This window comes from Anoplopoma fimbria, chromosome 21 (assembly GCF_027596085.1).
Source record: "Anoplopoma fimbria isolate UVic2021 breed Golden Eagle Sablefish chromosome 21, Afim_UVic_2022, whole genome shotgun sequence".
In the NCBI taxonomy this organism is placed as follows: Eukaryota; Metazoa; Chordata; class Actinopteri; order Perciformes; family Anoplopomatidae; genus Anoplopoma; species Anoplopoma fimbria.
In genome coordinates, this window is record NC_072469.1 from 12,883,291 (window position 1) to 12,906,474 (window position 23,184).

General features: G+C 41.2%; 1 protein-coding gene across 3 annotated transcripts; it reads left to right on the top strand.

The window, feature by feature from the left end:
* Positions 1-929: 929 nt before the first annotated feature.
* lancl2 (LanC lantibiotic synthetase component C-like 2 (bacterial)) lies at positions 930-22,676 on the top strand. Of its 3 annotated transcripts, XR_008532292.1 has the most exons (10): positions 930-1,100; positions 7,615-7,732; positions 7,816-8,023; positions 10,016-10,163; positions 13,195-13,341; positions 14,695-14,877; positions 17,885-18,061; positions 18,958-19,030; positions 20,484-20,678; positions 20,901-22,676. XR_008532292.1 is itself a non-coding variant. In XM_054623009.1 (9 exons), the coding sequence occupies exons 1-9, from the start codon at positions 930-932 to the stop codon at positions 20,558-20,560; spliced, it is 1,302 nt and encodes a 433-aa protein (XP_054478984.1). In that variant the 3' UTR covers positions 20,561-22,676. The 3 variants fall into 3 exon arrangements, 2 of the variants coding, with proteins under 2 accessions (XP_054478984.1, XP_054478985.1); XM_054623009.1 differs by having other exon boundaries at positions 20,484-22,676; XM_054623010.1 differs by lacking the exons at positions 18,958-19,030; positions 20,484-20,678; positions 20,901-22,676 and adding an exon at positions 18,145-18,247.
* The last annotated feature ends 508 nt before the right edge of the window (positions 22,677-23,184 follow it).

Consider the following 23,184-nt stretch of genomic DNA (forward strand, 5'->3'; position numbering starts at 1 on the left):
CACTGAGACATTTCATTGTTCTCATGCTATACCTTCATATTCTGATCGAGTGTAGGCAAAGCCACCAAAACAAAAAGAGGGTTTTGAAATTTCAGCATTAAAATGCTTTTGCATATTTTTTTATTTTATTTGATATATTAACCATTGGCAGGGCCTGTGTGGAAAGCTGAGCCTACTCAAGGTGACATTCGTAAGCGAAAGTTTTTATTCTATTTTACCCTCAATTGTTAAACTTTATGCCTCAATAAAGGGCAGTAGCTTAAGCAGTTGTTTTTTTTTTGTTTACATTTGTTAATAATTTATTTAAAAATGTATTAATAAACTTTTTCTTTTCGCATTTCCTATAAACACCTTCGGTCTTTATTCTGAATATGTGAGCCACAACCAAAACCGTTTAGCCTATTGGTTAAATAACAATAACGAACCTAGAATGAGAAATATTCATGACAGTTATTGTGCTTTTTATCCTGATAAAAACGTGAATATCCTCAAAAACTACGAGGATTAGAACTCTGCATTTTTTAAATATAAAATGTAAAATATGCGCATTACAATAAATTTGTGTTCTATTGTCTTCAAAATTAAAGTATCCTATAGCCTTTCTTATGACTTATGAATATTTCTGCTATGCCATTCTCTGTAATAGTAATTCCACAGAAAGGCTTGGATTTTACTCATAACTTGTTTGTAATTCATTGAAAAGCATTTATTCTGTAATAATAAGGAGTAGATAAAATGTCAACTCTGCGACAAACTTTAAACCCATTAAAACCCAGTTTAATAAACACTTTCCACCCTCAGATTATTACATCATTTGATGTGGTACAGTTTTATAAACGTACATTTCTAAAACGCGTTTTCTTATTTCCCCTATTGGCCGTACAGTGTGTCTGGGGATTCTTTTTTATCCCTGCCGAGCCACCGTAGCGATGGGAGATAACGTGTCCAAACGACTGAAGCTGATCTCGGCCACAGAGGCAGAGATGGAGGAGCGCTCATTCCCAAACCCGTACCCGGACTGGGACCATGGAGCCCTCACCTCCGGCTCCGGCTCCGGGTCAGAAGAAGATTACAATGAGCCGTTTGACGCAGAAGGAAAGGTGAGAGTTTGTTTGCGTTTGCAGCATTTTTTTTTTTTAAATAACACATCTGCTTACCTGCTAAGAGAAACTCGAGCTAGCTTAGCTTAGACTTGCACTTCTGCCGTAGTTAGTTGTCACTAGACTTGCCACTTTCTCTTGTACGAGTCTGCATTGATTTGAGTGTATCTGTAGCGTTTTAATGGAATGGTTGCTAGTGGGGCAACGTTACACTTAGCCTAACGCGATTAAGTTAATGCCTGTCATAGTGAACTTAACCCAAATACAGCAGCTCACAGGCATTTTGCTTTACGTTACATTACGTCAGTGTTACGACGCTGAAGTTAACTTCCGCACTGTTTCAGAGTTGTGAAAACTTTATTATATAAAATATATTATTTTTGTAAAATGCAAGGAAAATGTGTGTGTGTGTATATATATATATATATATATATATATATATATATATATATATATATAAATAGTCTGTCAAATTTTGTCTTAAGTCTATTGATGTTTGATCAGGACCTGGTCCAATGTGGCCTAGAAGTGTAAAAAGCAGTGACACGTCCATTGATTTATATTTCAGAATTTTCACGTACAGAATAAATCTTTCACAAACTGGAACTGTGATTTAAAGAGTCGTTGGCTCTTCTGGGATATTGACTTTGACTTGATTAAGTTTAGGCGTGTATTTGATTCATCTAGTGTATTTGCCTAGATGTGGAAAAAAGCAGTAATATCTGCCCTTTTTCCGTCTGTGATGCTGAAATGTGAAAATAAAAAATGAATATCAGTGGAATATTTATTTTTATTAGCCATGTAAACAGCTTGCTAGGAATATTGTCTCTTTTCTGAATATTTTATGCATTTAAATGTAATAACAGAGGCACATGGAGCTTTCCATCACGATGAGGTTCCATGTGTGCCTTTATGAGACAAAACTTTTCGATTCTTAGCGGGACACATAACATCATCAAACGACGCAAGGGGCTGTGCTGGGGGGTGGGCGGTCACTTCAGGTGCCGGTGAGCCAATGAAAAGGGATCCAGGAAGGCCACAGTAGTAGGTCTGTGTAAAAATAAACCCCAATAGTACTAACAAGGAATAGTATTTCATCACTTCTGTATAGTACTGTGTAGTGTAGGAGCTGCAGGCAGAGCTTTCTGTCATTTTTAGTTGCATCCACTCATTCTTCTCTTTGGCTTTTCTGAACAAACCATTGTTATGCTAAACAGTAACACATATTCTTGTGAAACAATCTCGTCTGTCACTCTGCCTCTGCTTTGTTCTTTCCTTCATCGTCGATCCCTTCATCCATGGATGACTGTAGCAGTGAGAACAGAGGGCCTCGGTCATAATCCTCCCCTTTTTAAAGGGACAGAGGGAACACTCTGGACCGGCTCATTGGGTTTTGGCCTTTAGGACTGTCTGTTCTGTACGTACTGGACTGGGATTTTTTATTTTATTTCTGACTGACAAACAACTGATTTTGAGCAGAATCAAACTTAAGCAGACAGTTGATGTCAGCGTTTCCTGGTGGATAGCATAAGGAAAACTATCGATCTTGTTTGATTTTGGGTGGCAGTAGCTCAGTCTGTCCGGAGGCTGGCCAGTTCAAGTCCAGCCCGGACCAGTCGGAATGGAGTATAGACCGGTAGCTGGAGAAGTGCAGGGTCACTTCCTGGACATTGGCGTGGTGCTCTTGAGCAAGGTGTCGATCCCCTAACTTCTTAGAGCGCCCCAACTGTTGGCAACACAGTGTTTCCCTAAACGTAGACTTTACTTGGGCGGGCCGCCCAGGTATATTAACAGCCGCCCAAGTATCACTGAGTACCCATTTTACCATTTTTTTTAATTGTTTTTTATCTGTCTGAGGGAACAACGTTCTGCTGCTGCACTCAGTACTCTAAACAGGGACTGGTTCTTGGTATGGCCGACTGACTACTGCACTTGTCCCTTGTGGGACTGGCAGGCTTCTGGTGACACATTGCACACATACAAGGTTTCATCCCAGAATCCTGCAGTTGTTTTACTGCTTTTCCTAATTAATAATGTCTTATGTCGCCCACCTGCAACCCATTCCCTCTTAACCAGAAATGGTTCACCCAAATAGGCGCATCACTTGCACACGTGTGGTTGTGTGTAGAGAGAACGAGCGAGTGGGTGATGCTGGGTAACCTCCACTTACAAAGTGCAAATTCATAAAGCTGTCTTCATCTGCACGTCGTGCAATGCTGCTTCTGCTCAGCTGTAACGGTTTGCAAAATTCACGGGTCGGTTCAATACGGTACAGTGGTGCCACGGTTCGGTACGTTTTCAACACAGAAGTAGAAATGCCAGAGAATTTCACTTGATTTTAAAATATCTGTATTTATTAAAACTAACATCATTAAGTATTCTTTTTTACTTCGAACCATGATGGATTCATTTGTGAACAGGAAGCTGCAGCAACTTGGCTTTTCATCTCCCATTCAGTGGTGAGGTAATGTGCCGTTAAAGTCAGGTAGCTCTGTGTAGCCCTTTACGTCCAGCTGTAGGGTGATCAGGACAGATTCTCTATTTGGGCTTTTATTTTCTTGTGTATAACAGGAATGACAATCTGGCTGAAACAGGCTCCTGAAGGAGTAATGTAACGGGGCTCATTAACATTAAGCATGTTCGTATTGCCTGCGTTTTCCACGAGAGAGTAGGGTTTCATATGCGTGGCTCTAAATGTACCAATCTCTGTAGTGATAGCTTTATACCCATTTGAATCAGTAGGGAATAGCTGACTAAGCGCTGCTGGGACAGTTTGTAGCGTGGGTGCTGCTCTTGGTTTTCCTGGTGAGCTAGTTTAGTGATGCATGCCTCACCGGAGTAAAATGTTTTTCTTCCGTGGTGAGAGTGTCAGGCAACATGTTGCCCATTATGTCGTGTGGGTTGCCATGTTGAGCGCAGTGGCTCCACCAAGAACATTATAGTTCACACAATTTAAGCTGTATTTATTTTTAAATAAATTTTGTTTTATTCCAACGAATTGTTCGGTTTGACATGTACACCGAACCGAAAGCCTCGTACCCCTACTAGAAAGGTAAGGTATAAAGTAAACTAAAGTCCCAGTAGCAACCGTACTGCCCCTACATTTGAGAACCACTGGTTAGTGAATAATAAAGGCTAACGGAAGGAACCAGCCAGAAGAAAATCCCCGACCCTAATGGTCAGACATGGAAAACTACTTATGAGTTGGGAACACTGCAGGCTGATCACTCTGACATCTCTCTACAACAATAATGCATTGTCTATAGGTCCTCCGTGTGCTTGTGTGTATTTTGGCCTGTGTGTGGGGGTCACAATGGAGTGAATTAAAAAATGTATTTACCCAAGAGGGATCATTATTCTAATTAAAAAACGATTGACTCAACCTGCTCTATCTATCTAGTATCTAACAGCATCTTTAGAAATCCAAAACATGTTGCTAAACTATAATTATGATAATCACTTATGACAGTAATTGCTGGTGCAGGGCTCTGTTAGATCAGCCAATCTTGTGTCACATCGTGCATGGAGTAAAATTGTGACTGCAGATGTAGACTGGTACCAGCTTGTTAAAAAAACAGTGTGCACACAACTGGCTTTCACTGGCAGCAGGAGAGATTGGCCAGAGCTGAGAAACCTCTTCTCTAAGCAATGCTTGTTCATTTATCAGCCCAGTGGATTGGAGAAAAATGGGCCTGGAGTCGGACAAATAGCTCCTGCGTTTCTTGTGCACTGCAGGACGCCCAATCTGTGTTTGATTGAAGAGGTGGCCAGTGAGAGACTCTCACTGAAATCTCTGTTGCTCCTTTGATTCAGGAAGCTCCCCAGATCCTCTTATACACTTCACACAGTAGGCTGAATGTGAATGGAGCCTGTAGAGAATGAATTAACTCCGTATCCACGATGACCTATCCCTTTAAATCTGTAAAGGGTAAATAGAGCCTTGAGCCTCGTGGAAAATAACTTCATTAACATAGTGTGTTCCTTGAGATGAATCCTAATGATGGCGAGTCTGGGTCAAACCTCCTTGGGTGATATCTGAGAAATGATAAGCTTTCCCCTACTGACAGAACATGACAGACAAAACACACTTTCGAGGGGTTATATGACCTTTTGAATTAGCAAGGCAAATGCAGACTTGCTCCTCCCGGGGTTCACCCAACCTATTTAGATGAAAACAATCTTTGTCGCTCACCAGATCAAGCCATTAGGAACAGTGTGGTGCCAGCTGTAGAGGGCAAAGTTGTAATCTGTGCAGGTGACATCGGGCATCTTTGCTCAGGAATCTGTCTGGCTTCTGCTGCTCCACATAGGCCTATTTCACAGCAGACGTTTGGGGATGTCAGAGTAGGAAAGCACTTGCTATATAATAAAATTAAGTATATTCAAATTCCATTTAGATGGCTGCTGACATAAATGGGACACTTGAATAGAATGGTGCCATGTTATTGGTAACTAGGGCGAGCACTAATTCACGAGGTCCTAATTTGATTTGTTAGCTAATTCAATTTAATATTGATTGGATTAGGGATATTTCTGTTCAAGGAGAAGGTATATGACGATTGATATCAGGATTTTATGAATTGTTTCCTGTCATATAGAGGTTATCTGCTCAGACTGTATTTACCTTGTTTTATGCAGATAGAAGCAAAGCTTTTTAACATATATTATAAGCAAAGTGAATCCTAAACCCTTCTAATAGAAATTCAAAAATATATTAATCAACTGATTAACCCTTTTAAGACCCTTTGTTCATGAACAGAGTGTGCTTTGAAGACAAAAATCCATTAATTTGCCAAATAAATCCATCAATTTGTCAAATGCATACAAACGTGGTATGTACCATGTGGTGAATTAGCTAACTAGCAGGTTAACTAATGGATAAAGATACTGAGAAGATTAGAGCCAACAATGTGGGCAGTGTGCAAATGTAGGGTCGAAGTGATCAACTAATTTATAAAATAAATGTTTTGCAGTGAAGAATGAATGGAAATAGGCTAATGTAATCATATCTCCTGTTAGCATGCTCAATTAAGCTACATCGCACTTGTTAACAGCAGCAAGCAAAAAACTAGCAGAAGGTTCTAAAGTTATACGTTATGTACTTTGCTTTTTGAAAAAATTGTTTAAAAGATTGTCTCCAGTAATCAAAACAGAAGCTTTCGTTTTACGCAGATGATCTCCTCCTCTTCCTGTCTGATTGTTATTCCTCCGTACCCGCTCTTAAAATGATTTGATCAGGTCTCGTAAGGAGTGAGTGTAACACATGGCTACAAAGATCTTTTTCTGATCTTAAGAAGGAAAGTATATTTGGAAAGGCAGAATTGGCTTTGCTAAACTACATGTGGGCAGACATATTCACAACTTTTTCACTTATGTTCAGCGAAGACATAGATCCTAACCTCCTGACTTCTATCTTTGGTGCAGTGCTGACTGAGATGCAGCTACCAACAAATCAAACAGAGGCTATAGCTTTTTCCACATTACTGGCTAGACGACTGACTCTTTTAGTTGGAAGAAGGCTGCGCCACGGTCCCATAAACCTTGGGTGGAGGAGGTGAGGGCCCACCTCAACCTAGAGCACTTAAATACACCATGTGGGGATCTACAAGGTCTGGCAACCGTTTCTATTTTATTTTGAACATGATTACCCCTCTGGTGGTATAGTCCAATCTTGAATCCTAACCCTCTCTTTTCCATCTAATTCAGATTTATTTAATTTGGATTAATATTATGCAAGAGCACAAATGGTAAGCTGTGTGAAATTGATGTGTCAAGGTATGTTTGTTAGATGTCCAGTGTTATAAAAAGAGGAATACATTTTATATTGAAATTGTGCAAAATTTCTGAACTAACCCTCCCTTGGAACATTTTAGAGATGATGTTTTGGAAATTGTCCATCCTGTCCAGAGCACACAAAAGTGCCATCAAGCTACAACAGCTAAATGTTTTCCTCTGGGTTAAAAAAATCCCTAGCTTTTTTTATTCCTTTCAACTGAAGAAATGGGTACTGCGTCTGCAGAAAAAAACAGCTTTGGTAGCTGGGCTCTCATTTGATGCTCCAAAATGGAAACAAAGCTTTTGGTCCGCATTCATCTGTTTGAAACAAGAGTTTTACTTTGCTTGTTAGAAACTTTCAATGTGTTTGGGCCTTCAGTCTCTCTTTCAAATTCTCAAAGTAGAGTTGGTGATTGTTAGAACAGGGAAAAGACTATTAAAGACAGTTTTGAGGAGTTTTATATGCTTCTGTTGAGTTTGAATGAAGTGTTTTTCACATTATCAGCGAGGTAAAATTACTGTTTAAATGCCAGTGGAATCTGTTAGCTTTGAAGAATGCATATAATGGCTTTTCCTTTTTACATCTAACTTTGTGAATTAAGGGGTTTATTTTGACAAAAACAGAGTTAGTGATTGTTGGAACAGTGGAAGGATGTTCCATGATGGCGTTGATGAGTTTGCTTTAGTTTCTTGTCAAACTGGCTGGGGTTTCTGATTATGTTTTCTCTCTCCTCCTCAGGTGAGCGCATCATTCCAGAAGAAGGTCCAGAATAAGATCAAAGATCTCCTCCAGCAGATGGAGGAGGGCCTGAAGACCGCAGACCCCCATGACTTCTCCACCTACACTGGCTGGACAGGTCTGTTTCCAGCACTATAAAAAACTGTACGCCTGTTCCATGTGTCAGGTTCACTGATCCCCGCCGTACTATCTTCCCCACAGGCATCGCATTGCTGTACCTCCAGCTGCACCGGGTGTCCCAAGAGGCCACCGACCTGCAGAGGGCACTTGACTACGTGAAGAGGACCATGAGGATCCTGAACGGCCGTAAAGTGACGTTCCTGTGTGGCGACGCTGGGCCCCTGGCGGTGGGCGCCGTGGTTCACCACAAACTGAACAACACGGCAGACAGCCAAGACTGCCTGTCCAGGTGAATGGTGATTCAACACGGTGTATCCAATGTGGGCCATGTTGCCTTCTTTAATGAGTAGCAACATTTGAGAACCCAGGTGGCAACTTCCGGTTCTGCCAAGTCAAGCGGAAGTGTCTTAAATCCTGCGTTCTCTCTACTGGCGACTCCTCTGAGTGCAAAAAGAAGTCGGATTGTATAGAAGTCTTGAGAAAATGACTCTACTTCTCTCTTGATTTATTCCCTCAGTAAACATTGTAAACATGAGTTTGTGGTCTCAATCGCTAGTTTCAAGTCTTCTTCAATACAGCATGATGTTCATTTAGTAAATTTATGGTCCATTTTGAGTCAAATCATAAAGAAGGGAATGCTTTTAGGGCAGTCTTACTGTGATTGACAGGTCACTGCTGCTACCAGAGCTGTATACGGCAAAACTACGTCACTCCTACGTCACATTGGTTGAGAATAAAACAACGTCTGTAATCCAAGATGGCGGCGGAAAATCTTCTAACTCGACGGCAGTCCACAAACAAATGGGTGACGTCACGATGACGTCCAATTCTGCAATACAGTCTATGGGAGCTCCACAACACACCTTTTTTATGAGAGCGCTGCATGTTTTGCAAAAACGCAAATGAGATGTAAAGATTTCAGAAAGTGGTTGATGTGCTAGGGTTTTCAACTATATGTTTTGTTGAATGTCACACGTTGGTTTGATCTGTGGATGTTTGTTAACTTGGCCGTTTTTCTGCTCCTTGTATTGGTTTTGGCTGGCGTTCTTCTATATGTCCGTTATTGCCAAGACCAACAATGTGTGAACTTTCCTATACCACTGGTTCCTCCTGAATACTTTTCACTTAAATAAATGTCTGTTAGGTCACTATCTATCTCCGAGTGAGGCAACACAATGGTGACTGAGCCCATATCTTACTGATAAAATAATTTCAATATAAGTAGTATCATGAACTGGGCGTCTGTGGCAACATTCTAGAAAAAAATGCTGTATTAAGTTGCAGCTTATACAAACTCAACATTTCCTCCTGCTGCAACTTCACAATTAAACAGTTAGCTTTGATTATGAACTAATCACCGGAAATGAAATGTATTTCTCAGTGAACTTGACACTGACCGCTATCGTTTATCAACATCTACATCTGCAGAACCAGACAATGGTCATTTTTGGTCAATGGTCATTTTTTTTCCACAGTAGATCAGTTTGAAATATTGGATGTAGTGATGATACAGTATGGCTGTCGCATTAATAACCCCAATATGCTATTTATAAGTCAACTGCAGGGGATGGCAAGTAACCGCCACAACAACTACGTTAAGGAAGTACTTTTTTTGTTTGAAGAGTCGAAAAAGGTTTTAACAACAACAACCGGGGAGAAATGAATACACATAGACCAGCACGTCCGTCCTCTCCCTACCTGCTTCAGCCTTCTCTTCGTCCAACAATTCTTACTTCGGCGGATATTCCGTATCCTAGCAACCAGAGCGTTTAAGCTGCAAAACAAAACACTGCTCGTTGCTCTTCTGTGTTCTGCATTTAACAAACATTTAGTGTTTATGGATTGCCAAGTACCGTTTTTATGTGAAACACTTTGTCTGATCTTTTGCAGCCTGTTTTATATGTCATTAATGGTAACCAGGCCTGCAGTGTGACCACTGGGCAGAGGTCATTGTCTTACTGCTCAGCATAGCGGGCGACCCACTTTTATCTCTGATTAATTCGTGTGTGTGTGTGTGTGTGTGTGTGTGTGTGTGTGTGTGTGTGTGTGTGTGTGTGTGTGTGTGTGTGTGTGTGTGTGTGTGTGTGTGTGTGTGTGTGTGTGTGTGTGTGTGTGTGTGTGTGTGTGTGTGTGTGTGTGTGTGTGTGTGTGTGTAATCAGTGTGATTTCACTGTGTGTACACAGTAAGTGGTCGGTGTGTGTGTGTGTGTGTGTGTCCAATACTTCTAAATGTGTGTCCTATTTTTACCGTTGTGAAAACATCTGTGTGTGTCCCCTTCAGGCTCCTCCAGCTGCAGCGCTCCGTGCTGAGTCCGGACGCTGAGATGCCTGATGAGCTGCTGTACGGCCGCGCCGGCTACCTTTACGCTCTGCTCTACGTCAACAAAGAGATGGGACCTGACACGGTGGATGAGAGTACCATTTCCAAGGTAAGACCCTTCCATGTTCCCTCTTTTCTTTAAACATTAACTGGTGCAGTTACAGTTTCCATCTTTCATCCAGAAATATTTTGAAGCATATTTGGCCTTGGGCCTCCACGGATCTCCATTTAAGGTGCATTTTGTCAAGCAGAATAACGACTTCAACACTAACGGTGCTCCGATCAGGACCGCTAAAAGCAGTATAGGTTGATCACAGGGTCTGTTTGAAGACTTCTATTTAATTATTTATTGAACTATTCTTAACAGTGGTGGTGATCACGAATAGTCAACTATTCAACGATTCAGCCTGATTTGAATGCCGATCTTACAGTGGCAATACATTTTTTTTTTATAAAATATTGAAAAATAACTTATGCTTTCAATCAATCTCTTTAGTGTCAGTGTCTGGTGTGGGTGTTAAGTCCTGTCATCCCTTTAACACAGACGTCGATTCGACTCCGTGACTACATCCACCTCCAGCTTATACAGGGGGGCAGAATAATGGCACACTTGTTATCAGGAGTCGGTCACGTCTCTGATTACAGTTGATATATTGGCAGCTGTTGGTAACCATTCCGTCGACGGTTGACCACGGCAACATCAGCAACCAAATGGGTTCATTTTCTGAATATTTGTTAGTTTTCACATTTTAGTTATTTCATCATTGCAGGTTTTGGTTTAGTTTTAATCAACAAAAAACAGAGATATTGAATTTTATCTAAGGTTGGATCCATCTTTTGATGGCTATGTAATTGAGACACTGCCTCTACATTTCATTCTTAACATTATTTATCAGTTGTAAATTAACTGACTATGCTAAGCTATAACAGTATATAGATGGATGGCTGGATGGATGGATGGATAGATTGATTGGACAGGCTCTAATGTTCGTACATGCATAGACGGTGTTTTAGTGTCTGCTCCTCCTGTATAGAAGAGGAGGTGAAATTGTGCTTGGAAAGCATCTTTAGAAACACAGGCATTTTGTTTTTTTCTGTCAGGCTGCTGTAATAACCATCTGTTAGACATTGAGTTTGGAAAAAAGTGGACAAGGACCAGGGCACAGAGGACACAAACACAAACGCATACAGAGGATAATAATCTCTCCACACTCTGTTTAAATTATTTATTTAAACAAGCACACACACACACACACAGAAAACTGCAGGACCAGCTGTCCCCTTTGGTAAAGTGCCAGGCCAAAACACATATACTGTGTACACACACACACACACACACACACACACAGAGAAAACACACTTTGGAAAAGTGCCACACACACACACACACACACACACACACACACACACACACACACACACAATGACAGAAGGGCTGAGAGAGTAGGCAGCAGCGGTGGGCTCACAAAAGTCTCCAATAGAGGTGTTATTATGACTGATGAAAGGATACCAATGTGAAGCTTTAAAGCTCCAGTTTCCTGTTCATCTCACCATCTCTTACACTAATATACCTGACACCACGCACGCACAGCACAGCAGCTCCCTTGACGCTTTCTCAAACAGTGGCCTTGCCCCAGGGTGCTGTTTAGAGATGCTTTTGTTTTTGTCATTCTCTCTAAAGCTTTGTGAGACTTTGTCAAGATTTTGTCTCTGGGTTTTTGTCTCTGGTTAATTTATATTTCGGTTTGTCTGTGTGTGGACAGATGTGGTCAAAAGAGATATCATCACACACTGTGCAAAATGCAAATATGTACAATATATAAAGATGAAATAGTGCTTTAGAGGAATGAAAGGTGCATTTGAGGCAGAGAAGGCAGTATAGATGTACAGGAGTGAAGCTTTGTGTGAATGAACAGTTGGCTGCCTATAAATCTGCTCTGTCATGAGGGAGAGAGTGCTGCAGCAGCAGAACTCTTTTCCTTTTCTATTTCACTCTTTATTGCTTAGGGACAACATAAACTGCTGATTCACAACTTCCACAACAACTTAAAGCCCCTTGAAACAAACACATGCGCACAACCGCACACACACACACACACACACACACACACACACACAACACACACACACACACACACACACACACACACACACACACACACACACATTTATTTTTACAATCAACACTTACAATGATGAAGGCACTTGCAAATGACAAGGTAGTACAAAATGTAAACCATACTTTGCTGTTTCATTTTTACCTCTATACTTAAGATTTCATTAAACTTGTTTTTTTTTTCTTTTTAAAAAATGTAATAAAAAACTGGCAACGAGGAAGATCTTGGGTAGATAATAATGAGAATATATATCTATATACATTTTTATATATCTGATTAGCATTTTGCCATTGAACATGTTGATGATAGCGGGGTATCCTTTTGATGCTGGCAGTTGGTCCAGAATGTTGCGAAATTAGAAATAGAGAAAACAACTACAAAATATTTTGATTAAATTATAGATGATCATTTTGTGATGTTTTATTTATGTTAATAGTCACTTTGAATGACTTTAACCGATGATAATGTTTCTAACAAAGATTTGAAGTGCTGTACCAGGTCTGTGCGAAGCTTTCTTCATTAGTGACATCATCGTGGAGAGTCCATGTCACAGTGATTAAGACACGTATCATTTACTGTCAGTTTAACCTTCAAGTTAATTCCGGCTGGCTACCTCTGTTGCAGATAGTTTCCCTCCCCCCCATGTTTCTGGTCCTCATCTGCTCTGTCACTCTGACATTGTCTAGCAACACCCCTCTACTACTGTGGGTTGACTGTGTGTTTTTGTAATTCACAAGAACTTCTGTAGCAAAAGAATTTCCTGTAAATCAAACCTCTTGAGTTTTAGTTTATTTTTACCTCTATTTATTTGCAAATGTTAAAAGCTAAAACCAATTTTCAGCCGTTTTGATTGTGGGCCAAATTCTCTTTGGAAGTTCTCCACATGAAACACCTGAGGACAGAAATATTAATGCTGGCAAGCTGTAGGAATTCAGTTCCCAGAAAGAGAACTGACATTCTGCCAGGATGCGGTCGGACCAGTCATTGCACTGTGAAACTTACTCCTCTTCCACAAACCCTCAGGTGGTGATGGCCATCGTGGAATCGGGAAAGAACATGTCGGCAGAGCAGAAGAAGACGGACCGCTGCCCCCTGCTCTATGAATGGCACAAGAAGCAGTACATCGGCGCCGCCCACGGCCTGGCCGGCATCTTCTGCATGCTCATGCAGGTAAGATGGGATCCAGTGGCTGGTTGTTGGTTATGAGATGTCTAGGTCATATTTGAACTGTGTGGTCTGAGCAATACTCGAATATGTGATACATGTCACAAATTTGAAAAACTTGCTTGTCAGATTTAGATTTATTTGCCCTGTATATGTTTGTAATTTGGATATTTGTTTCTAATTTGTTTCCAATCTTTCCAAAAAAACTAAACTAAATTCACACAGCTTTCTGCCCAGTGTGTGGACTGGCAGTTCCGTTAGCTGTTAGCCAAACATACCTTCCAAAACAATAAAAGTGAACAAACTGTTTCCTCCACCGTGTCGTCTTCTCTATTATCCCTAGCGGCCCCTATCGGCCGGGGCACTGTTAAGAGCAGAAAGTAAGGAGTCAGCAGACAGTCAGTGCCAGTATAAAACGGGTAATAAAAGGTGTTTTGAGAAAGTGTGAGTCACCCCAACCACAAGAGGCCCTTAAGCCTTCAGCCATAACTGGCCACCCGAATGAATATGCAGTTTGCTGCAGCAGAATGCGAGATTAGCTGCAGACAGACACAAAGGTGCACACTCCCTCACCCACTCACTCACAGTTGCATGCACAGACAAGCGCATGATCCTCTAGGCAGATAATAATAATACTGATATTAATGTGACATTATTTAAAGGAGTATGAATGAAGCCGGCCGAAGCAGCACACTGCTGTGATTGAAGGCAATGCCACGCTTTGATTGACTGCATACCAGCCATGTTGCCTTTGTTTGCTACCTTTTAAAAAGAGAAGTATGTGGTTCCAGTAACCACCAGAATGTATTTAAAACATAATTATTTAATTTCACCTTTTCAAAGAACGTTTTTTTTCTTAGATCCCTGAACAATTGGGAAACCCAGGCAAAACATGGTAAAGCACAAACTCAAAGTGTATGTTGCCGAATCAACCATGAATAAGATGCAAATGAGAATTCAGTTTGCTTGTAAAACGCATAAATTGTAGAGTTAATGTGAAGAGCATAGAAAATCTAAAACTACATTTGAAATGTGCTGAAGAACTCTTATTCTGAAAACACTTCCACTGCACATTTGAACCGCGATGGAGATGCCCTAAAGATGCAGCTACCAGAACAAAAACAGCCACACTCAGTGGACACGAGGTGGTTGTGAACCATACGACGTGTTGTCAAAAGTCAAATCAAAAGTGCTTATAGGCAATAAACATCAGCCTGCTGGGACTCTCTGTGCTGGCTTAATTCCAGTTGCTGCAGCGTGTGGGCGTCTTTCTTTTATATCTTTTTGTGTCTCCGTAGCAGAGTAATATTAACTAAGACAGAGACGTCCAGCTATAATTAAAACTGTCTCTCCTTCCAGCCAGGAGCAAAGGTCCACCCGGACGTTCTGTCGGAGCTGATTCGTCCCAGCATCGACTACGTCCGCCACAAGAAGTTCCGCTCAGGGAACTTCCCGTCGTCGCTGAGCAACGAGAGCGACCGGCTGGTTCACTGGTGTCACGGAGCCCCCGGTGTGGTCCACATGCTCATTATGGCTCATAAGGTGAGACCAGCTCATGCATGGTGCTGTGCGGTCAAAGCTCCCGCTCTGTGAAACCACCCATGTTTAGAAATGTTTTTTCATAAGAATGCTTGTACAAGTGCTTAATCTTATTTTTTGTTTTAAATCAGACACACTTTAGCTTGTCAGTAGTACTCCCCTCCTGACTCCTCCACACCGGCTATCTTTTGTGTGAACAGCATGGCCGTACATACACACATACACACACACATGCCGCAGTAACGCATTGGAGGCTAATTTCTTCTACGTCTTGGCCCATTAGCGAGCCGCTTGGCAGCTAATGTGCCGCATTCTGGTGTCCTCATTCTTCTGACTAATTCAGAGACCGAACAGAGAACAAAGCACAATGGGAGACACCGTCTCACTATGAACAGAACACACAGCAGATCTTTAATTTGGCGTCGCAGGAGGGAAATTTAAAGGATTGCCTGTATTTTGGTCCGTGATGTTTCAGGTCAGCAGTTGTGCTGTGTTTTTACTGCGATCTTACAGTAAACTGGAGGTTGCACAGTGGATTCAGTTTCGGATAAAACATGAGCAGGTTCATAATACTATAGAGACTACAGAGAGAAGTTCCAAACTGTTAAATGCTTGTCATTTTCTCAGACTCAACTAAAGCTGGCAGCATCACGGGTAACACAGGAAGACATCGAAAGACATCAGTGAGTGCCGCATCACTCTTGTTGCCATGCAACACGGAGCTTGTCGCTCTATCGGCTAAGTGACTCATTTGCTCACCATAAAGTTCCCATGTATGATGCATTTCCCTTATGAAACAGGTCTCCTCTTTTCACATTACCAGGTTGGGATTAATACAACAGTCAGTCAGACATTTTAAGTTCCAGGATTGTAAATTAGGTGGAGAAAGCCCGGTCCAGAGAGATCCATTGCTTTGGTTCATGACTGGTTGACCATATCTTGATGAACCAAAATAATTGTGTGGGAGGTGGGTCTGTTTGTTCTTAAGGTGGTATTCTTAACATTTCCTTATACCATCAGTCTTCAACTGAAGGAGCATGTGTAAAAATCCAGAATTTAGGGATATTATTTTAAGGGTGCGTTTGTAAATCCAATCCGACGCTCTAAACTAAAACGAGAGCCCCGCTGGTTGAAGAAACGGAGCGTTCAATTTCTACACAAATTAATCAACTGGGGGTTTTTTTGGGCTAGTTTTGCAGTAATTTGACACTGCAGCTGAAAAATCGGGGGGGCTGAGAGAGAGAGAGGGGATGACATCCAGCAAAGGGCTTTGAAGCCACTCGAACCTGTGCTGCAGCTGTAAAGGCTCAACCTTGTGCAGGTGTGCGTTGCTCTGCATAAACTGCTCTGCTTGAAGAGGAAAAAAAGAGGACTCTGAAGCACATGATGAGGCTTCATCATAAGTTAAAACTGTCTAGTTCAAGAGCACCTGACAGTGAGTGCTTCTGTGGTTTGTACCATTTACTAGAGATGCCCTGACTCTGAGCCAGTCCTAAGAGTCAGTATCGGGATCCACCCAGGAATATATTGCTGGATCAGTATCGGCTTAAATAAAGCAGATTAAGATCTGATCTGTTCTTTGCTTCCTTTCTTCTGTTCTGTTGCCACAGCGATTCTCTCCTTAATAACAGCCGGGCTACACGCTGCAGCATTTCACAGAGAATGTTTCTGTGGTTCCAACAAATCCAACAGAGTGAGACGTCTTATTTCTAGCGGAGTACTTCAGATCAATTTCAGAAGACGCATTCTTCCAGTTATATTAATAATTTGAGCTCATCAACTTTGAATCAGGACCTCCAGTGTTTTGATCAGGTACCTTGTGAAAATGAAGATGCGTGAGATGGATATTTAATCCACATTTAGATGAAGAGTATTGGATCAGATGCCCAATACCAAAGATCAGGGCCAGGAGCTTCATTGTAACATCTCTTATTATGATTGAAGTAAGTATCAGCTTTAATGGTCATGAACAAACATACATACATACATACATACATACATACATACATACATACATACATACATACATACATACATACATACATATACACATGAAATTTCCCTTCATGCTCCTTCTGCATTAAACCCATCCCTGAGGAGCGCCCGGGGAGCAACTTGGGGTGAAGTGTCTTGCTCAAGGACCGGCCACCTTGCAATTGCTGAACGAGCGCTCTGCTCCGCTTCCTTTTTGAAGCCATGGCAGACCTCACACTGCTGTGTCAGATTCCCACCATGTTCACACTGTGAATCTCAGTTTGTCTCATCAGCTTCATTCATGTTGACGGGTCAACTCATTTCAGTTTTCCAGGGGAGGATACAACACACCAACCAGCCTGTCGGTTTTACTTGTGTCTCCTACGGCCTTAATGGTACAAGGCCTCATTCTGGTTGTGTAATTCATGCCAAGATATACACTTATTGTTGTCCGTGAAGTCGCCCTTCAGTATCTCAAACCTCTGAATTGACCCTTCTCAAGGGTCCATTTCACAAAAGATATTTCACTGATGACATTACAGCAAAATAGTTTTGCAGCTAAGTGCAATTTTACTTTTTTTGCAGATTGAAAAATAATTTGATAATGACATTTTTTAGTAACCTTTCTTTCTTTTCAAATTTCTTTTTTTTTATGGCTCTGCAACAGCCGTGGGAGGAGGGATTATGTCCATTCTCATGAATGCAATATCTCAGGAGCTCTTGGAGGGACTTTTTTTAATCCACATGGACGCTAACACTGAACTGATTAGAACTCAGTGGCCAAGGGTCCCTGTGACCTCACAAAAAACGTAATGGACCATAACTCATGAATTCATATGCTAATAATGACATTTTCACACAAATGTCTAATAGGATAAAATTAAATTTTTGGATGGACAGAGATGTTAACTACAACTAGACTGGTTGGTGGAGGTGTAAATTCTATGTTCTCATTCTCATTTTCTCATTCTTGTTGCAAGCTACTCTTTTTATCCAAGGTCTGACTAACTGTTTGGCTTCATCCGTGTCTCCCCAGGTGTTCAAAGAGGAGAAGTACCTCAAGGAGGCTGCAGATTGCGCTGAGGTGATCTGGCACCGGGGCCTACTCAGAAAGGGCTACGGCCTCTGCCACGGCACCGCCGGTAACGGGTACGCCTTCCTGTCCCTCTACAAGCTCACCCAGGAGAAGAAATACCTGTACCGTGTCTGCAAGGTAGGAACCAAGTGTTGTCCGCCTGCTTTTGGAGGAGTATAAAACAACCAGCAGCTACATGAGGTCTGAATAATGTCTTCCAGTGATGTCACTCGAGTCAGCGGGCGGGTTGAGTCTGAAGACTGAAGACAAAGAAAAAATATTTTAGAAACAAGGGAGCTTTCCAGAAACCTGTAGCCTCCTGCTCATCTCTGCTGCAGGCTAGTTTTAGCTTCTGTCTGCATTGCATTGTGGGTAACGTAGGCGGAGCAAGAATAATACGTAAAATAAAAAAACAGTCTTGTTCTGTTGCATTGAGTTTGATGTTTTGATCGGTGGAGTTCTCTTTTAAGCAGCAGTGGTTCTTCACATTTTCATCAGTAAAGATTGTTGGTTACAGACTAAGAAGGTGGACGCGATAGAAATAATGAGCTGTGTAGGTCGTCAAGGTAACGGCCTAACAGGCCGCTGATCCTGTGAGTTCAAGTTTTTATACAACACAATATTATTTCATTGTTTCTGTTATGACCCAACAGCCTCAACGCAAATGTGAACATATTGTTTCTGTTATGAAAGCAGCTGGAGCTGCACTGTGTTAAAGCTGCATTAGTATTATATTATATAACAGGACTGCATTAAATGCACCCGGCATTAGCAACCACTAGGCTTAATGGTCTACTGTGTATTGATTGGGATCCAAATTCTCAGCAGGGAAGCATGTGAGTGTTGAGTTGTTCACATCTTAAAGTAAACAGATGTTTTGTTGCTGAAATAAAGGACATTTCATGTGATTTCATGTCAAGTAATAATTTGATGCGTCATATTCTTTCATCTCCTTTTTGCATTTTTTTCTTAAACATGTACAGATGAATGCTTCATTCATGTCTTTAAACACATTAATATGACCTTCCTTCCAGTTCGCCGAGTGGTGTTTGGCCTACGGGACCCATGGCTGTCGCATCCCAGACAGACCCTACTCTCTGTTTGAAGGTACCAACTATTTATCATTCAACCTTTCAACCAGGCTGATTTAAAATAGAAAAGCTTTGACATTTTGCTTCCCTTACAAGAACCACCGTCTTTTAAATCGATGTTATAGCGGGCCTCTAATTTGTGTTGCTAAACACAAATTCTGCTGCTAGCTCTTCTTCCATCAAAGTCCAATTACACAACACCCTGTGTAACTCTGTCAGTGTGAAGTCAGAGTGGCCTTTCACTAAGCTGTAATGAAAGAATTCAGGACCCATCTGGCAGCATAAGACAGCAGAAACTTCCAGTAATGAACCAGTGACTGCACATAAGCAGCAGGTCTAATCACACCTCTTAAACTCTGACAGTCTGCATTGGCTCATGGAGATACAAAATGATACTTAATTGTTGGGTTTTCAAAATAACCCGTCTTCTTTTACTGAAAAGTGAGAAAACTTCTCTCATAATACATTGCAAATAGGAAGACTGAAATGTGTAATAATGATAAATAACTTTTTCATTAGCCGATTGGATTCGTTCATGCTCCCAACACCAGTGGCTTATTCATCAGCTGCTTGGCTACCAGCTGACTAGTAACGCCCCATAATGTTGATACAGGCATTCTGCTTCCTTTGTTGTTTCTGTTGAGGTGGAGTTAGCATTTCCAGTAGCTGTTAGCTAGTGTAGACCATAGACTGTACATAAGAAGTGGACGTAGTTGTCGTGACGTCACACTTTGGTTCATGCAATGCCATTTTGAGGAATGGAGTTTGGCATTTTGGCCGTTGTCCTTCTTGGACAATAGCTGACGCCATCTTGGCCTTTTGCAACCAGTGAACAGAAGCGACCATATTTAGACTAGTGACATAGAGGAGTGACATGGTGAGGCCGTATACAGCTCTGGTAGTGCTGACGACCTGTCAATCACAAGCTAGCCCTGCTCGAAGCATACCCTGCTTCATGGTCTACGTATTTGACTCTAAATGGACCATTATTTACTAAATGAACATCATGCTGTATTAAAGAAGACTTGAAACCAGAGATTGAGAACATAAACTCATGTTTACAATGTTTACTGAGGGAATAAATCAAGAGAGAAGTAGAGTCGTTTTCTCATAGACTTCTATACAACCAGAGAAGTCGCCCCCTGCTGGTCAGTAGAGAGATTGAGTCTTAGTGTAGACCTTTATTGTGTACATCGATTGCTACGAAACATTGGTAGCGCTGTCCACTTAAGGCAGTCAATTAATTCAAACTTTATTTCCGACTTACAAGAGGGTACATAGCAATAAAAAAATAATAAAAGATTAAAGACATACAGGATTTAAACCGCAACAATTCATCATGCAATTTGAAAAAAACTTGTACATGTATATAGGTAGTGGTTCAGTGGTTATTATTGCATAATGTCTCCAATGAGAGAGCAGGAAACTACAACGTTAGCTGGCAGTAATGGACGCATTTCTCCCCTCAGGTATGGCAGGGGCCATCTACTACCTATCAGAGTTGGCAAACCCTGAAGCGTCCTGCTTTCCTGCCTTTGAACTTTGACCCATCAGCTGACGGGATAGGACGAGGAAAGGGTACGGGGACAAGCTGTTTCGGACAGTCTTTGCTGGAAAGCTGGACAAGGATGTATTTATGATGCAGCTTTCAACCTCGGTCATGAGTAAGTAGTGACCGAATGACTCTGGAAACTAAGAACTGAGAAGAGTGAATGCAATTAATTGTTCGTTGGAGTAAAATGTATGGTTTTGTTTGTGAAATTAAATCCAAAAAGATAAATGGAATTTAAATTTTGGACATAACTATAGGTTGTATGATCCAGTGAAAATCAAAGCAGCTGCTGGACTGAAGAGGACAATGTTAATGGTTCTTTCTCTCCCTGAAGATTGGACACTTGCATCCTGTGGGGACTGTCACAGGACTGGTGTCAAAACGTCCCCTGTCACGCTCCAGTGTGTTGGGACAAGGACCCCATGTCTCTTTCTAACCCTTTACAAGTTATTGCCAGCTGGCATGGAACACAGAAGAACACACTCTGACCCTCAGCCTTTAAAATCATAGCACCCAGGCCAAGAAAAGAGGGTGTGGAGGTGTGTGTGGAGAGAACTAAAGCTGTTGTGGTATTTTATGCCTCTGCATGCTCACTGTAATTGGCTCGTGGTGCCTCATATCCTGTCAATGTAGTGATTTCCTCTTCCTGTATTTGCGTGTGTGTGCTGTGTCACTTCTCCAGGTATTTGTCACATAGTGGGGGGGGGAAGTTTCTCTGTCGTCTTTCATTTCATAAAGAAGTCAACCAGCTTAGTGCTAGGTTTAAGTGGAGCAAACCAATAAATCAGCTGTTGAGTCAAACTTAAGGAGTAACTAAACCAAGCGCCCAGGAAGAGCGGCTTTGAGGTTAAGGCTTTGAAGCTATTTTACATAGCGGCCAAACGGTTGAATTGTAATTTTAGGGGTCAAAAAGAGTTTTCCACATAGAATTACATTGGGAAAGAGACGTCTGTAATTTAACACATAATCTTTTTTCATAGGGACATCAACTTCCCAGTACCAACCCTCCAATAGCTCTTATTTTATGCATTTGGTTCTAAAAGATGTAAAATGCACTAAGACTAAGACACGCCCAGTCGCATCTGACTTCGGCTAACTTTCCGTTACCAGTGTAGCAATACAGTTAAAGCAACAAAAGCCTTTTCTGTGGACTTGAAATAAAGCCATCAGAACATTACCCAATCTCGCCAGTCAGTGTCATTGACTTATTATCTGGCAAGATGCCATCGGTCTACATAACTTCAGTATGTAGCCAGACTTTACCACTTTTAATTTACCATTTGTGACGGCTGTTACCCTTTCAATTAGCTTATTAGCTGCTAATCGCTAGCATGCTAATTATTGTTATGATTATGGTTAGGAAAGTGCTTTAAAGGGTCTGTTCAAGTGACAAAGTATAAACTCGTATAAACATTTGTGAATTTGAATTTACATGCAAGGCTGCGATGTGTGTATGTTAGCCATTAGCATTAGTACAAGCTATGTGTATGCTAGGGATTAGCACTAGCAATTCAATGGCTAAATGAAAGGGTAACAGCTACTCTAAGAGGGGGTTGGTTTGTTAGTGATGAACGCTAGCTCCATACAGGTCACCTCGCTCCAGATCAGTTATTGACAAGTGTAATTGCAATAGCTGGGAAGTTATGCATATTTTTAACACAATATGTTGACTTCAAATACTTGAGTTGGCACTAAGATGTCAAAATGATGACCTTATTCCAGCAGCAACACTAACAATACCATATACATTTGTTTTCAGCTGAATAAAAGTGTTTTTGGGGTTTAGTTACTCTTTAATTGACCCTAAATAAGTCCTGCCCCTTGAAGACTCTCATAGATGCATTCAGATGTTCTTCATGTTCAGACTGGTTTTGTGGATTTGGAGCTCGTCATGGTTAAACGTTGTGTAATGGTGATATTCGTTATCTGGAGAGGTTGGAAGGAGATATACATTTCTATGTAAAACCCTGGGGAGCTAAAATTAGCAGAATAGGTCTGCCTAGCGTTAGCACATTTGCTACGCGAGCTACTGAAGGTATACTGATTGTATACACATGCTGCTTTTGCTTTTTATTGATTGTACCAGTGAATAAAGACTTACCCAGCTTTACAGGAACACTGTTGCTTGATTTCCTCGTCTTGTGTCACGTATTTTGGGGGTTCACTTGAACAATGTGATCTGTAGGCTTGAGCTTCTATCTTTATAGTTTTAACTTGTTGCTAAATCAGTTTGACATTCTGGATATATCCTTCAAACACATATTTTAGACCTTTCTGTGTGCTGTGTTATTTTTCAAAAAAATTGACAATATTTATTCAGGGGGTACATTTAGTGACAGTGTGGGCTCCATGACAGATCTGACAGTTTGAGGGAGAATTGCATGGTGTATACAACAGCTAAAGTGATTATAGTTTGACTTTGAATATTAAGGTCAAACCAAGCTTTTACCACAATGTGACAAACTTTAACTTATAGAATTCCAACTTCTAGAAAAGCAACTGTTTATTCTACGCTTGAAGATAAAATGTTCAACCTTATCTGACCTATCCGAGTAATATATATAGCGGGTAAAATAAGTTTTGAACACGTCACCATTTTTCTCAGTAAATATATTTAT

Excerpts from the sequence above, each read along its gene's own strand:
- lancl2 (XM_054623009.1), top strand. The coding sequence starts at position 930 with ATGGGAGATAACGTGTCCAAACGACTGAAGCTGATCTCGGCCACAGAG. Across the intron at positions 13,342-14,694 it reads TCTTCTGCATGCTCATGCAG|CCAGGAGCAAAGGTCCACCC; the intron begins GTAAGATGGGAT and ends CTCTCCTTCCAG. Across the intron at positions 18,062-18,957 it reads ACCTGTACCGTGTCTGCAAG|TTCGCCGAGTGGTGTTTGGC; the intron begins GTAGGAACCAAG and ends CCTTCCTTCCAG.